This window comes from Trachurus japonicus, chromosome 22, assembly GCF_045865225.1.
Source record: "Trachurus japonicus isolate A0001 chromosome 22, Traja_1.0".
In the NCBI taxonomy this organism is placed as follows: domain Eukaryota; kingdom Metazoa; phylum Chordata; class Actinopteri; order Carangiformes; family Carangidae; genus Trachurus; species Trachurus japonicus.
The window spans coordinates 25,683,109-25,695,824 of record NC_140928.1 but is presented as its reverse complement, the minus strand read 5'-3'; the positions used below and the strand labels follow the sequence as shown (position 1 = coordinate 25,695,824).

Below are 12,716 nucleotides of genomic sequence, written 5' to 3'. Positions count from 1 at the left end.
CAATCTGTGCACCTCACATGCTGCAGAGAAACATGGTGCAATCTACCAAACATCAAAATGATCACACATATGAAAAGCGATCAGAAGTTATCAAATGCACATCGAGTGTCAGTCATGTTGACATCATTGCCAAACTTTCACCTAACACTTGTCTGTTGTGTCATTTGATTTTCTTTTCACTGATCCAGTCTTAATCCTCCGTGTGTGACAGTTACTGTAACACGCTGTTGACATTTAGCACAATCCCAGAGGTTCACCATGAGGTTCAACTGGTTTCCTCCCAAATACAATCACTCATCATTTCTGAGCTAATTCTTAAACAGGAGTATCAAACTCTGTTTGTTTCTAGTAAAGGCCTAAAATGATTTTCCAGTGCTTGGTGTTGAGGGGGATGAACCAATCTTCAGGAGTGTGCTGAGTTCATCTGAATTACATGTTTATTTTAATCCTGTTTATGGTTGTTATGTAACAAGATGAATTTCCAATACATTTTTAATGACTTTGTTCATCCTTCAATTCAAAATTTAAATTCTCTCTCTCTCTTTCCCTCTCTTTCTCTGTCCCTCAGCTCTACCTCTCTCTGCCTGGAACTGCAGGCGTCAGCTGCAGTTCATCCTGATAAGTGATGCACCTCTGCTTCATTTACATGGAGTAACTGTGTGTGTTGGCCGTGTGTGTGTGTGTGTATGTTGCTCACGGAGTAAATTATGTCATTATGTTATATTACGTTTTCCGTGAATTGAACCCCCAAACTCCTGCAGTGCAGATACAAGGATGTGAACTGTGCTGCTCTCCTCCGCTGAATGGAATCCGTGGGTTTAATTCCCCCCTTGAAAAATCTGTGACATCTATGAGATTCTGCATTTTTGTGACTCCACCATCGTCTCATGCTCGCTCCTCTAAGAAACAGTCAGATTGTATGAGTTTCACTTCGGGCCTGCACATGGAAGAAGACGTAGACAGCCAAATCATGTCCTGTTATCATCTTTCATTAATTAACCTCATTAAACCTGTTCTCTAACAGACATTGGAGGATGTATTTGTGTGATTTGGCTCTGGATATTCAGGGTATTGTTGTTGTTTTTTTTTGGTCCTCGGGAGGACAAAGTTCTGGGTTAGACAGCCAAAAGTCATGTCAGTGCTGGAGAAGAAAAAGGACATGAGAGCTTTTTTAAAACAAAAGCATAGACTTGGCTCACCACTGCCGGGTTTAGGATGAGCGTCTGAGGACAAAGCTAATTGTGGTGAATACAGAGCTTTGGCAGCGCTGCATTCCTCTATCAGATGCCAGCATTTGTGTGTGTGTGTGTATGTGTTCTGGGCTGTGCATTCCCTCACTCGTTTGTTTGCTCACTCTCTCTGCTTCCTCCAGGGACTCCGGTGGAAGTAGGCCTGCCGTCCGGCTGCCAAGCAAACCTGATTTAGCCACACTCAGCTGCCATTTTTCTTCAGTAAAACAATCATGTTTGGCCCGGTGGCTGGTAGCCGACCGTCGCCGGGATTTGGTGTCCTAAACTGGTCCAGTCTGCCTGCGGGCGTCACTGTGCCGCGTATGGCTGGACTCTTTGGTGATTTAGCTGCTTGTGTTTTATTGGGCTGAACTTCAGGGTTCCTGATGGAGCTTCCCATGGCTGCAGATTTGTACTATCACTGCTAAATTTAGCACCGATGAGTTCTCCCGCTCTGCGCCTTTCCATTGTGTCGCGTTGAGCTGGTGATGTTTTACATGCCAAGCTTAGGTTCAGATTTTTAAGCACAGTTTATGATACAGACAATGAAGACAGTTTTATTATGTCTCTGTACTGGTGATGGCCAACACCAGAGGCATTCTGTTTTGGGGTTGTTCATCCGTCTGCCCAGTTCTCACAGTATCTCAGTAATGCTTTGATGGAACTTTTAAGTTGTTAAAAAAAACATTCATGTGGATTCAAGGATGACCTGACTGGACTTTGTAACCCTAACTCAAGACTTTACGCAGCAGCTTCAACAAAATTTTTATTTTATTAGTCGCTGGATGACTAGATGTCATCAAAAATTAGGTTAAAGGGACAACAAGGAGTTTGTATTTTGTTATAAAAAAGAGTTTGTATTTTGTTATAAAAAAATGAATGTGGATGAATCTACGTTACCCACACTTGTTAATGAGTCAATTTTTGATAAATCGTTTTGCCTTCATCGTTATTTTGTTATTATGATTTAGTGGTCGACTCGCCCAGCATTTCCTACATTCATGCATTTCCTATCTTGCGCCGGTCCAAGAATTTCACTGTGCGCACTGAGGCTCATGGGAAATGTAGTGTGAAAACACTTGGCTTTCCAAAACTCTTCGTTGTCCCTTTAAGTGGTAACCATAAAGAGGTGACTGCAGTTTGACATAACAATTTTACTGATCACACTTAAAATGTACTTGTAACAGTAGCAGAGAGGTTAACAACAAGTTCACATCGTGACATCATAGACTAATATTTCATATTAGTCTATAAAAGATGAATCACGCAACTTTTTTTGTTTTAGACATCAGTTATTAGCCTTCATCTCATCTATAGAGATAACTATTTCCGTTGGAAAGTGCATGTGAGTTTGTTGAAGCAATGGTGAGGAAGCTGAAAAGTTAGATTTTATTTATTTTAATGTTTATTTTGCAGGGACGATACATACAACATTGCCACAAAGAATGAAAAATGCAATGCATACAAGACGTCTAGCTTCAGCTAATTTGCAGTCTTTGATGATGAGCTGAAGTCCATTAACTGCGAAAGCTGAGAAGTGAAACTTATTGTTTCACTGCTCACATTTTTTGGACTTTTTTTTTGTGATGATTGGTGCAGCGGCTGCCTCTCAGGAAGGAGGCTCTTTGTTTGACTCTCAGATCTGGGGCCTTTCTGACTGGAGTTTGCATGTTCTCCCTGTGCCTGCATAGGTTCTCCTCTACTGGTCCAGAAGGAATCGCATCAATGTGTGTGTACCAGTGTGTGATGGAAAATGCACGTGTGTGAATGAGCGAGTGTGGATTGGGTGGTTGATATGACTAGAAAGTTCCAGGTACTAAGTGTATGTTACCTTGATAAAGTGTTGATGATGGTCACTACACTCAACTGGACCAAAATTTGGCTTCTCAAAATGTATGACAATATTGAACCCTGTCATCAAAGCACATGCAGATGTTTTGGATGTGTATATCTTTGTGTAATTACTGTATTGCAATCTTTAACACTCTGACAGGTCACTGGACACTGATTGAACCTATGGTGTTGCTGTTCCATTTGACATCCCTTAGTTGACTTTGCCTGAGCTGGTTATAATTACAGATTTTAGATGAAGTTAAGGATATTTCAGACTAAAGATAAGCCACTACATTGTTGCTTTCCAACTGTATTACTGTAACATGCCGTCAGAAGTACTTTAACAATGTTGTCAGTTTGTATATAAAAAATAACAATTAACAAAGTTTATAAAGAAACAAATAGACAAAAGTTTACGGCAAAAAGAAAGAAAAAATAAGATTTGTTTGTTTACAACTCCCCCTGGTTAAAAAATCAAACTAGAACTAATAAAGGACGATGCTCCTAAAACCTACATTGAAACATATCAAAATGCTGTCAAGGATGCTTGATCAGTCAGCTTCTCTTATTTCTAGCAACAGTAACCACAATCTCCAGGTTCTCCTCAAGGTAATCCACCCTGTCCCTGCTGTCCTCCTCCTGAACCTGCTGTTAGGCACCCTGAAAAATGTCTTAACTATTTTGTCGATAAGATCAACATTATCAAGTCCCACATTCAGCCAGTCTCCTGTAATCTCCCTAATTCCCATGCTAACTCTGCCTCCCTTACCCGATTTCAACCCATTTCACACCCATTTCCACATGAACTTCTCCTCCTGCTCATTAGATATGTGATTTTCGCAATTTTTAACAGTTGTTTGTCCTCTGGCTCTTTCCCAACACTGTAAACATTCTTTTCCTCCTCCTTATATTATTATCATTAAGGATCAAACAATTATATTTCACAACAAATGTATTTTTTTTACTGGCCTCAACTTTGAATCCCGAGTCTCAGGGCTGACAGACAGCAGCTTTCCCTCACAGAGCCAATGGAGGGCCGGCCTGCTCATCTATAGTCTGTAATTGAAGGCAAAGCTAATTAGGATGCTACACTTTGAGTTGAGAACACATCCTTTTTTCTTGTTTCCTCTCTCTGCCTCATTATATCAGACTCTGAATAATGACCAACATATACATTAAGCACTGGCATAATTATGGTAGGATTAATGATTCTGAAAATAAATCTCTTTGAAAAGAGAGGAGGAAGGAAAAAAGTGAATCTGAGAGTAAAAGGTCTTGAAGTGAGGGTGCAAATGTGTGTGTATGTGTGTGTGTGTGTGCGTTGGTAATGAGAGTGCAGTGCCGCTGCTAACTTGCTCTAAATAAATCTATGATTAGCATTTTCCCTTTAAAAGAAATAATTTCAACTTTGATATCCGTAATTGTGCTTAAGGGCTTCTGCGCTCCTCCGCTAGCCCTCAAACGCTCACTCTTCAGCCTGCGCGCAAACTATCACACAGCCTTTTATTCACTTAACACTTCATTCAGCGCCTGTAATGATGAGCCTCCCCGAAACTATTTTAATAAACCACTACAACACCGCAGAGACGCTGAATCCAGGTTTTTTGAAAACAGAATAATGCGCAGCATACAGCGGTGTGTGCATATACACACAACACAAAGCAGAGAGGACCCTGGGAGTGATCAATCATCCGTACATACACACACACACACACACAGTCACACGTGCATGCACAAACACACGTTCAAACAAGCTTGGACACCCAGAATAGAAAAGTGTGCTAATCCACTGGAGGCATGCTCTGCACACACACACACACACACACACACACACATACTCATTTCCTTGAGACCTTAACCACTAACTATTGCCTTAACTTAAACCTAACCTAACTCTAACCATCAAATATATCCTCACCTTAACATTAAATGACTTCCCTTACATGGACGTCCTGGTGCTCATTCGGTCCCCATAGTGTAACAGACTTAGGCCCCCACAACATGGGTAAAACATGCACACAACTTCACACACACAAAGTAATACAGATTGGTGCTCTCACACACACGCATTCACACACACATGCAAGACTTTCCTGGTGCCACAGGGGCTTGTTGTTGGCATGTGGCAGCAGCTGACCAATAGAGGGTGGTGTTGCATTGCAGGTCTGAGGAGAGACGGACCAGCATCAGTGGGAGCAGCGCGGAGCTCATCACATCAACACCTGCCTTTCTAATCTGCTTTTCATTACTGATGACTGGATAGAAAAGAAAAAAGAGAAGGAAAATCACCCCTTTAATGGATGATGCTGACATTAAGACTTGAGATAAGAATCTGAAATAATACATTCTTTTTCTTTTCTTTTTAAAGAAAACCTTTTTCTGTCTATTTCAGACGTCTTTAAATTTAATAGGAATACTGTATGTTGCTCTGTCTTTAAATATGCTTTACACTCAATCAGAACTAATATTCTTTTTTCAAAGTAAACAGCCTCATGGCGAGGCCCATTTTACAGCTATTCTGGTTCTGTCAGATATATCACATGATCTTAAGCCAATAAAACAATTTCTGAGGTCCAAGGACTCTCAGGCCCAAAACGAAACCAAGGTATCGTTCAAGTGGCCTGATTTTTCTTTTTCTCACACGTACAGCTCCATGACAGCTGGACAAACACCAACAGTTCATGAAACCCACATAACAGGATTTAAGGCAGCCACTAAATGGACCATGAGGTGCCAAGTCAAGAATGGACTTTGAACCTCAGATATTCTTCATGATTAAAAAGAAAAAAAAATCATGTTGAGTTTGTGCCTCAGTTGGATTTCTTCATCAACATTTGTAATTTGCTCAGTTTCACCAACGTGGTAAAACGAGCAGGTGTCAGATAATCCTGGCTTCTGATTGGCCTGCTTTAAAACATGTTGACACATTTAAGAATATTTATCAGATTTAATTTAGCATTCCTTTCAGAGCATCTCTGTAACATCATGAACTCATTGTACAGAACCCCCCCCCCCCTCCCCAGCAACATCTTGCCTTATCCCAGCATGCATCTGAACACATAAACATCAATATTAGCAGTTTAGTGGTGAACAGTTGTTGGGAAAGTGATCTTAAAACTCTAAAGGACACCTCCACGTCCCTCTAATTAAAACTTAACCGCCCAGCTGAGGCGATGGGCGGTAGGAGGGGGGGTGGGGGGCTTATTTAGCATTAACATAAAAACAAACAGCCGCATATATATATGCAAATGAAGGAAGGGCAAAAGCAGGATGCCAGGAGCCATTGGCTATAACTCACGCTGATGGCCTTTAAGTGAGAAATCACCTTCGAAAAATACCCAATAAGAAAGTGGGAATGATGCACCTGTCGCCCGTCTGACTAATGAGCCAATCGGGTTGCAAGGACAAGGAGCACATCCGGGTTTAGTGAAGTTGGCTCCACGAGTGTCACTCAACGATTCCAGAGTGGTGAAGATTTCACAGCCTTAGAGAAACGTTTTTTTCCGAGCGGCAACATTGCACCTTAAACACGTTAAAGCTGCAGTAAGAAATGATTTACAAGTTGTTGTAACATCAGCGGGGCTCAAACCGATAACAGCGTGGACCTGAAAATGTAGTTTAGAGGCATCCTTGATTTGTGTGAGTGTGTGTGGACTGAATATGAGCGACAATGAAGACAGCTTCTTCTTCTTCCTCTCCGTCCATCTGCCAAGCCGCTCAAAGCAGCTTTAATCCCATATCTTCATGAAAAAAAAAAAAATCACTGGCACTGAGTCGCGCCTTAAAAATGACAATGATTTACATTTCAACATAATGCTCTCTGTCGGCTGTTATTGTGACAAAGTGCTGCATGTATCCCTCCCAAATGAAAGTGGGTGTTCTGTTATGTGCACAACAAAGATATTTGGACGAACCTGCCATCCTCTCCTTTTTCTTGTAAATGAGCATGGGAAATCTATTTATGTCCTCCTACAGTATACTGGTGAAATAAGGGAAGGCTTTTGGCTTATGGGGAGACAGCCATGAGCAGCCGAGACGAGCCCCCGTGAAGATATATAGAAAAGGGAAGAAAGAAGGAGAGAGCGATGGAGAAGAGGAAGCGGCGGCACTCGAGGCGATGCAGGAAGAAAAAAAAAAGTATAGCAAGAAGTCCAAACACAAAGCCGGGCGGATGAGGGACAGGGAAAAGGCGTTCTCGCTGGATGATCTGCCGCTCTGACAACACCTGGCCCAGGAACAAACTACAGGCTTGTCTAGATGCGAGGTAGGGAGGGATAAGAAGAACCCTGAGGCCTGCAACCCCCGGCCGCCCCTCCTCCTCCTAGCTCCCCTTTTCTTTTGCAGGGAGCGGGGTTGAGAATAGACATGGAGCCATGAAGTTGAAATGCAGACATGCAGATGAAGAAGGGGTAAAAAAAAGAAAGAAAAAGCAGAAGATGGGTTTTTGGAACGTGATAGTAGCTAATCCAGCTCAGATGTGGCACTGTAGGGATGAAGGGGTTGGCAGCTGTAGTTTGTAGTCATGGCTGACTGGCCACTGGTTCAAACCTCTGCTTTAAACACACACACACACACAAACGCAGGTTCCTCTAAAAACAAATCTGAGCAAGGTGGAGTTTCATCACAGAGATGCCACTGCTCAGGCATTCACTCTCACCCCCTCTCTCTTTCTTTCTCTCTCTTTCACACACACTCTCTACTACATGTTCCCTCCAAGTCACCAACATTTTTTACTTTTCTGTTTGTGAGTCTCCTCCTCTCCCACAGGGACGTGTGAGGATGAAAATCAGATGCTCCTCGTTGTGCCTCTCTGCTAAACAGTGGGTGCTGCTGGGAGCAGTCAGCAGCCTGCGTGATGCTGCTTTCTGTCATCATCAGCCCGCATCTGACACACACACACACACACACACACACACCTAGTGCATGTGATGGTGTGGTGGAGTTAAGCTTCATCTGGTGTTTTTATTTTTTATTTTTAGAATTTTAACTAATTCGCATTTTCACTTAAATGATAATCAATTCACTGATAAATAACCTGTCAAACGTTTGACCACTGACCTGTGTGAGTGAGTGTGTGTTCACCTTTAACATTTCCATTATCCTCTTCAAGCTGGAGGTCACGGAGAGGTCACAAACACGCTCTGTTCCAAAAAAAAAAAAACCTTGATTCTTAATCCTCGGGCATTTACTTCACTTACATTATTAATTAACGCGATAAAACAATTCATTGAGCACGGTGTGTGTTTTCACAAACTACGAGCTACACACGTTGGTTGTTATTAAAGGGCTGGAATAAATGAATATGATTGAAGTGTGTAGTGTGTGATCCATAAATGTACCAATCATCTAAACCTGGACTGTGCAGTAATGTGACTCCAGTCGGATTAAACCTGCAGCCGCTGCAGGAATTAAAGATCGGGTGAAACATATAGATAGGACATGATGAAGTTATAATCAGCACGGATTGACTCACGCGTTTGGTCATAATCATAAAATAACTGAGGATTATTTATGTTTTAGCGCATGCAAATATATATAATATAGAATATTAAAATAACCAGTGAGTTAAATTAATTCTCAGGCAGCGTGGTGTGGTGGATGACGGGCCTTTATTGTGGGGAAGGCGTCTGCACTCTGCATGTAGAAGATGTTTTTTTATTTTTATTTTTATTTATTTTAAGGGTCAAATGTTAAGTTTAAGTCGCTAATATTTAATCATCAGATAAACTGAAATGTTCCATCCAACAAACAGGAGAAGTGTGTCTGTGTGTGTGAGACAGAGACGAGCGGCTCAATGACGAGCCTGCCTGCACTTTAAATGTGAACACAGGATCTTGTAAAGTGTCCGGCGTCCTGCGGACCGGGCTGCGGTCGCCCCCCCTCCCCGCCCTCCCCTCCTCAGGTCGGGCGACGCTTCACCGCGAATAAATCCCGTTCTGATGGAGCCGGGACACACCGACGGAGTCTACAGCTGCCTCTGCGACTCTGACCACTGCCGCCGTGCGCGCCACACGCCCGAGTCTGTGTGTGTGTGTGTGTGTGCGTTTGGCTCTGTGTGTGTGTGTTTGTGTCAGTCAGTGTGTGTGAAAGCCACCACTAGTCGCCCCCAGTGCTCTTCAGTCTCCACTCTCCCTTCTCACCGCAGACTGAACGTCACGTCCGCACTTGAACTTGAGTTTTCTCCCATTGTAGAAGCCAGAGAGCCGCACAGAGCCGCACAGAGCCGCGCACAGCCCGGGGATGCGGGACTCTGCAGCTATAGCACAAAGAGAAAAGAGGGTGGCAGCCTGTCCTCAAACCAGCACTGGGCTTTGACTTGAAGAGTTACTCTAACCCGCCCGCCTGGCTGGCAGTGCCAGTGCAGCAGAAGAAGTGCCCACCACTTTCGCGACACCCCGCGAAGTGCCGGGGAGAAAATTGGAATTCCTATTTGATTCACTTTCCGACGTTAATTGGCGTCCGTTTCACCCTGCTTTTCTTCGGACAGGGACGCGCGGTGTCCAAGGTGGCCGGAGAGTGGACACAGGTAGTGACCCACCATCAGGAGCTGACCGCCCGACCTCCAGCGCCTATCGCCGCGTCTCTCCACCGCTCCACTCCTCTCCCTTTTTTCCTCCGTTCTCCTCTGACAGATGGTGTGAAGGCAGCGGACGGCAGAGAGACGGACTAATCCTCCCCTCCCCTCGCGACCGAAGAAGTGGAGGCGCGCAACCACTTTGGCACCGAGCTCCGACCGAGCGCCACCGGCCGCCCAGCGCTGCGCCACGGCCGGTCACCGCAAAGCGCAGGAGCCGCTGCCCGCTGAGGGGGGAGATCCGCCGCGGAGGGGTCACTTCCAGGGGCCACGTTTGTGGGGTCGGTTGAAGAGCGGTCAGTTTCGGACGGCCAACCAGGGGCCGCTTTTTTGGGGGGCCAGTTAGCAGTCGGTTTACCGGAGGAGCAACAGCAGCAGCAGCAGCAGCAGCAGCAGGAGCAGCAGGAGGAGGAGGAAGAGGAGAGCCGACCCTTCCAGCGCCGCTCTCCGGGCGATGCCAGTGTAAATGCCAGGGCGATGTCCCGACGCAAGCAGGGGAACCCGCAGCACCTGTCCCAGAGAGAAATAACACGTAAGTATACCTGAAAAAAAAAAATCACATCACCACACCACACGGACAGTTTTATTTTGTTTTATTTTATTTATTTTGAGGATTTTTCTCTGCGGATGATCAGTGCGTAAAAATGATTTTTACAAACTTGGAACAGAAAGTTTACCAAAGTGCATGCTGAAGGCCATTTTTTTTCCAACTCCTGCTTTATGACAAAATTAGACAAAGGCCTTAATTTACTGATGGGATCATCACAGTGTGTAAATAAGCCTCTTTTATTTGGAACAAATTGACAGAAAGTGGAGCGTGATTGACTTTTTTTTTACTCGCGGAGAAGTCGAGATGAGCTCCGGAAGGCGACTTCACTGCCTGTCACACAACGCCTTTATTACTGTAACATTTATTTTTATTTTTAATTAAATTAAACCCGGCTGCGTTAGAGAGAAAATTACACTTCATTTCAACTGACAATAAAACCTAATTGTAATTGGAGTCAGTTATTACTTTCATAATTAGATCGAGATGAACACATGGAACAGCAACTATTCAGATCAACACACACACACAAAAACAAGTCGCAGATGAATTAGAGGTTTTAATTCTAACAAATTCTCCTCGTGTTCCAACTGGAGGAAAAAAGGAGCGATGGTCGCATTACAAGCATTAAAGTGCAACTTAGAAAAAAAACTGCTGAGTTCAATCACAGATGATTTTCTTTTTCGGCTTCTACGCGGAGACTTTTCTCCTTTCTCTTCTTCCAGCACGTTGTTGAGATTTTTTATTTTTTAACAGAAACACTCGAGCCTGCATGCTCTCTCCACGCTCAGCTGAGTTCAGCTCCGTTCATGCTGCATGGATGCAAAGTTTACAGGCTACTTCCCCCTGGTTGTAATATTAATGCTGCTGCCTTTGGATTATTCAACAGCCTGCACGTCTTGACAGAGGGAAAAATTCTGGGGTTTTCCTCCCGGCACTTAGATGCACAGCAGCAGCTACAGTAAATGATGTCAGTTAAGGTCAAAATAGCCTCAGATGAAATAGTGAATTAAAGTTAATACCACCTTTAAGCTTTCACTACTAATATAATAAAGTAAAAAAAATAAATGTGCTTTTTCTCCAAAGGGAATAAACTAAAACAGAAAGAAACTGCAGAATTGCGCATCGTTTCCCTCTAATTTGACGCAAACTCTTGATAGTTTTTTTTTTTTTTTTTTTTGCGCCGATAAACTTCTCAGCAGTGATGTGGATTTTTGTTGCAGCTGATGTGTGTAAACAGAAGCAGTAAAACCTCCACTGCAGGACGTTTAAGTGGCCTTACTGAAAGCACTAAATACACAAGAACGCGGGTGCGGGACAGTGAGTGACAGGTCTGCACGGTTGGGTCTGGATGAAGGAGGAGGTTGTAGATGCAGCTCAGTGTTTGGTGAATATCGCCACACACACACACACACACACACACACACACACACACACACACACACACACACACACACACACACACACACTCTCTCTCTCTCTGTCTCTCTGTGTCTCTCTCTCTCTCCTGCAGCTTGAGGTTACTTGGGGAGACTTGTGCTGTGTGAAGGCTGCCAGATCAGATCACTTACACTACAGTGTGTCAGTGTGCACTCGTGTTTACAGTAGAGACTCAGCGTGGCTGTGACGCTGACTGAGTGTCCGTGCTCAGGTTTTTTTGGACCATGCTTTTTTTTCTCTTTTTTTTCTTGTGCCTGACTTGTCCTCTGCTGCGTGGCCTTGGCTTATCCTCTCTGTGCTGCCAGCCCACAATGCTGGTGAACACACACTCTCACCCACATAGAGAGAGAGAGAGAGAGAGACCTAAAGATGCTGGTTGTGGCATTGGTGTGAGTTCACCCCTCTGACAGGTGGAGATCTGATTGCTTAACAGAGCTACAACTTGTGTGTGTGTGTGTGTGTCTGTGTGGCACACCTATATGTGCAGGCCTGCAGGGTGGACTGGGTTACCTTTAGAAATGGGTCATGTTGTGCACGCTGCATATGCTTCGCTGTGACATAAGCTTCTGCAGCAAAAGTACAGAGAAATACACTAACAGGTAGACAGACAGACAGACAGACGACGAGGGAAGACGACAGAACATGCAGATGAAGGATAATAAATGAGCTTCCTGTTTGCACTGTGTAAAAAAAGCTGCCTTAATCTCACAGTGTGTGTGTGTGTGCGTGCACGTGAGTGTGGTGCGAGTATAAGTGCAGGTCTGAACTGTCTGATTCATGCTGTACATTCCATAATTCATGTGTAAGAGATGCTACCCGATTTAGTATGCTTGAGTACACCCATGCACACAAACACACACACACACACGCTTATAGTATGTATGATACGTGGACATCTACACACATCTATATGCAAACGAACACATGTGAACCCTTCGCCAAACAGAGTAATTCATTCTGGCGCTGTCAGGTCGTAAAATCCATTTGACCTGTGTTTTAATTGGAGCATTTTAAATTTATTTTGTTTGCAACACACACTTGAGCAACAACATGAACTCCAGATTTCAGCTTCAGCAAAAGAAGAAGCACTTCT

At 43.8% G+C, this 12,716-nt stretch overlaps 1 protein-coding gene across 2 annotated transcripts in view; it reads left to right on the top strand.

Moving 5' to 3' along the window:
- Positions 1-8,740: 8,740 nt before the first annotated feature.
- The window catches only part of bcl11ba (BCL11 transcription factor B a), a 50,939-nt gene continuing 46,963 nt past the window's right edge, over positions 8,741-12,716 (top strand). The window contains exons 1-2 of one of the 2 annotated variants that reach the window (XM_085766637.1): positions 9,157-9,977; positions 10,012-10,168. In XM_085766637.1, the coding sequence (XP_085622763.1) occupies positions 10,114-10,168 (55 nt within the window). In that variant the 5' untranslated portion in view covers positions 9,157-9,977; positions 10,012-10,113. Of the gene's footprint in view, positions 10,169-12,716 lie in introns of both variants that reach the window. The other variant, XM_085766638.1, reaches the window with a different exon arrangement.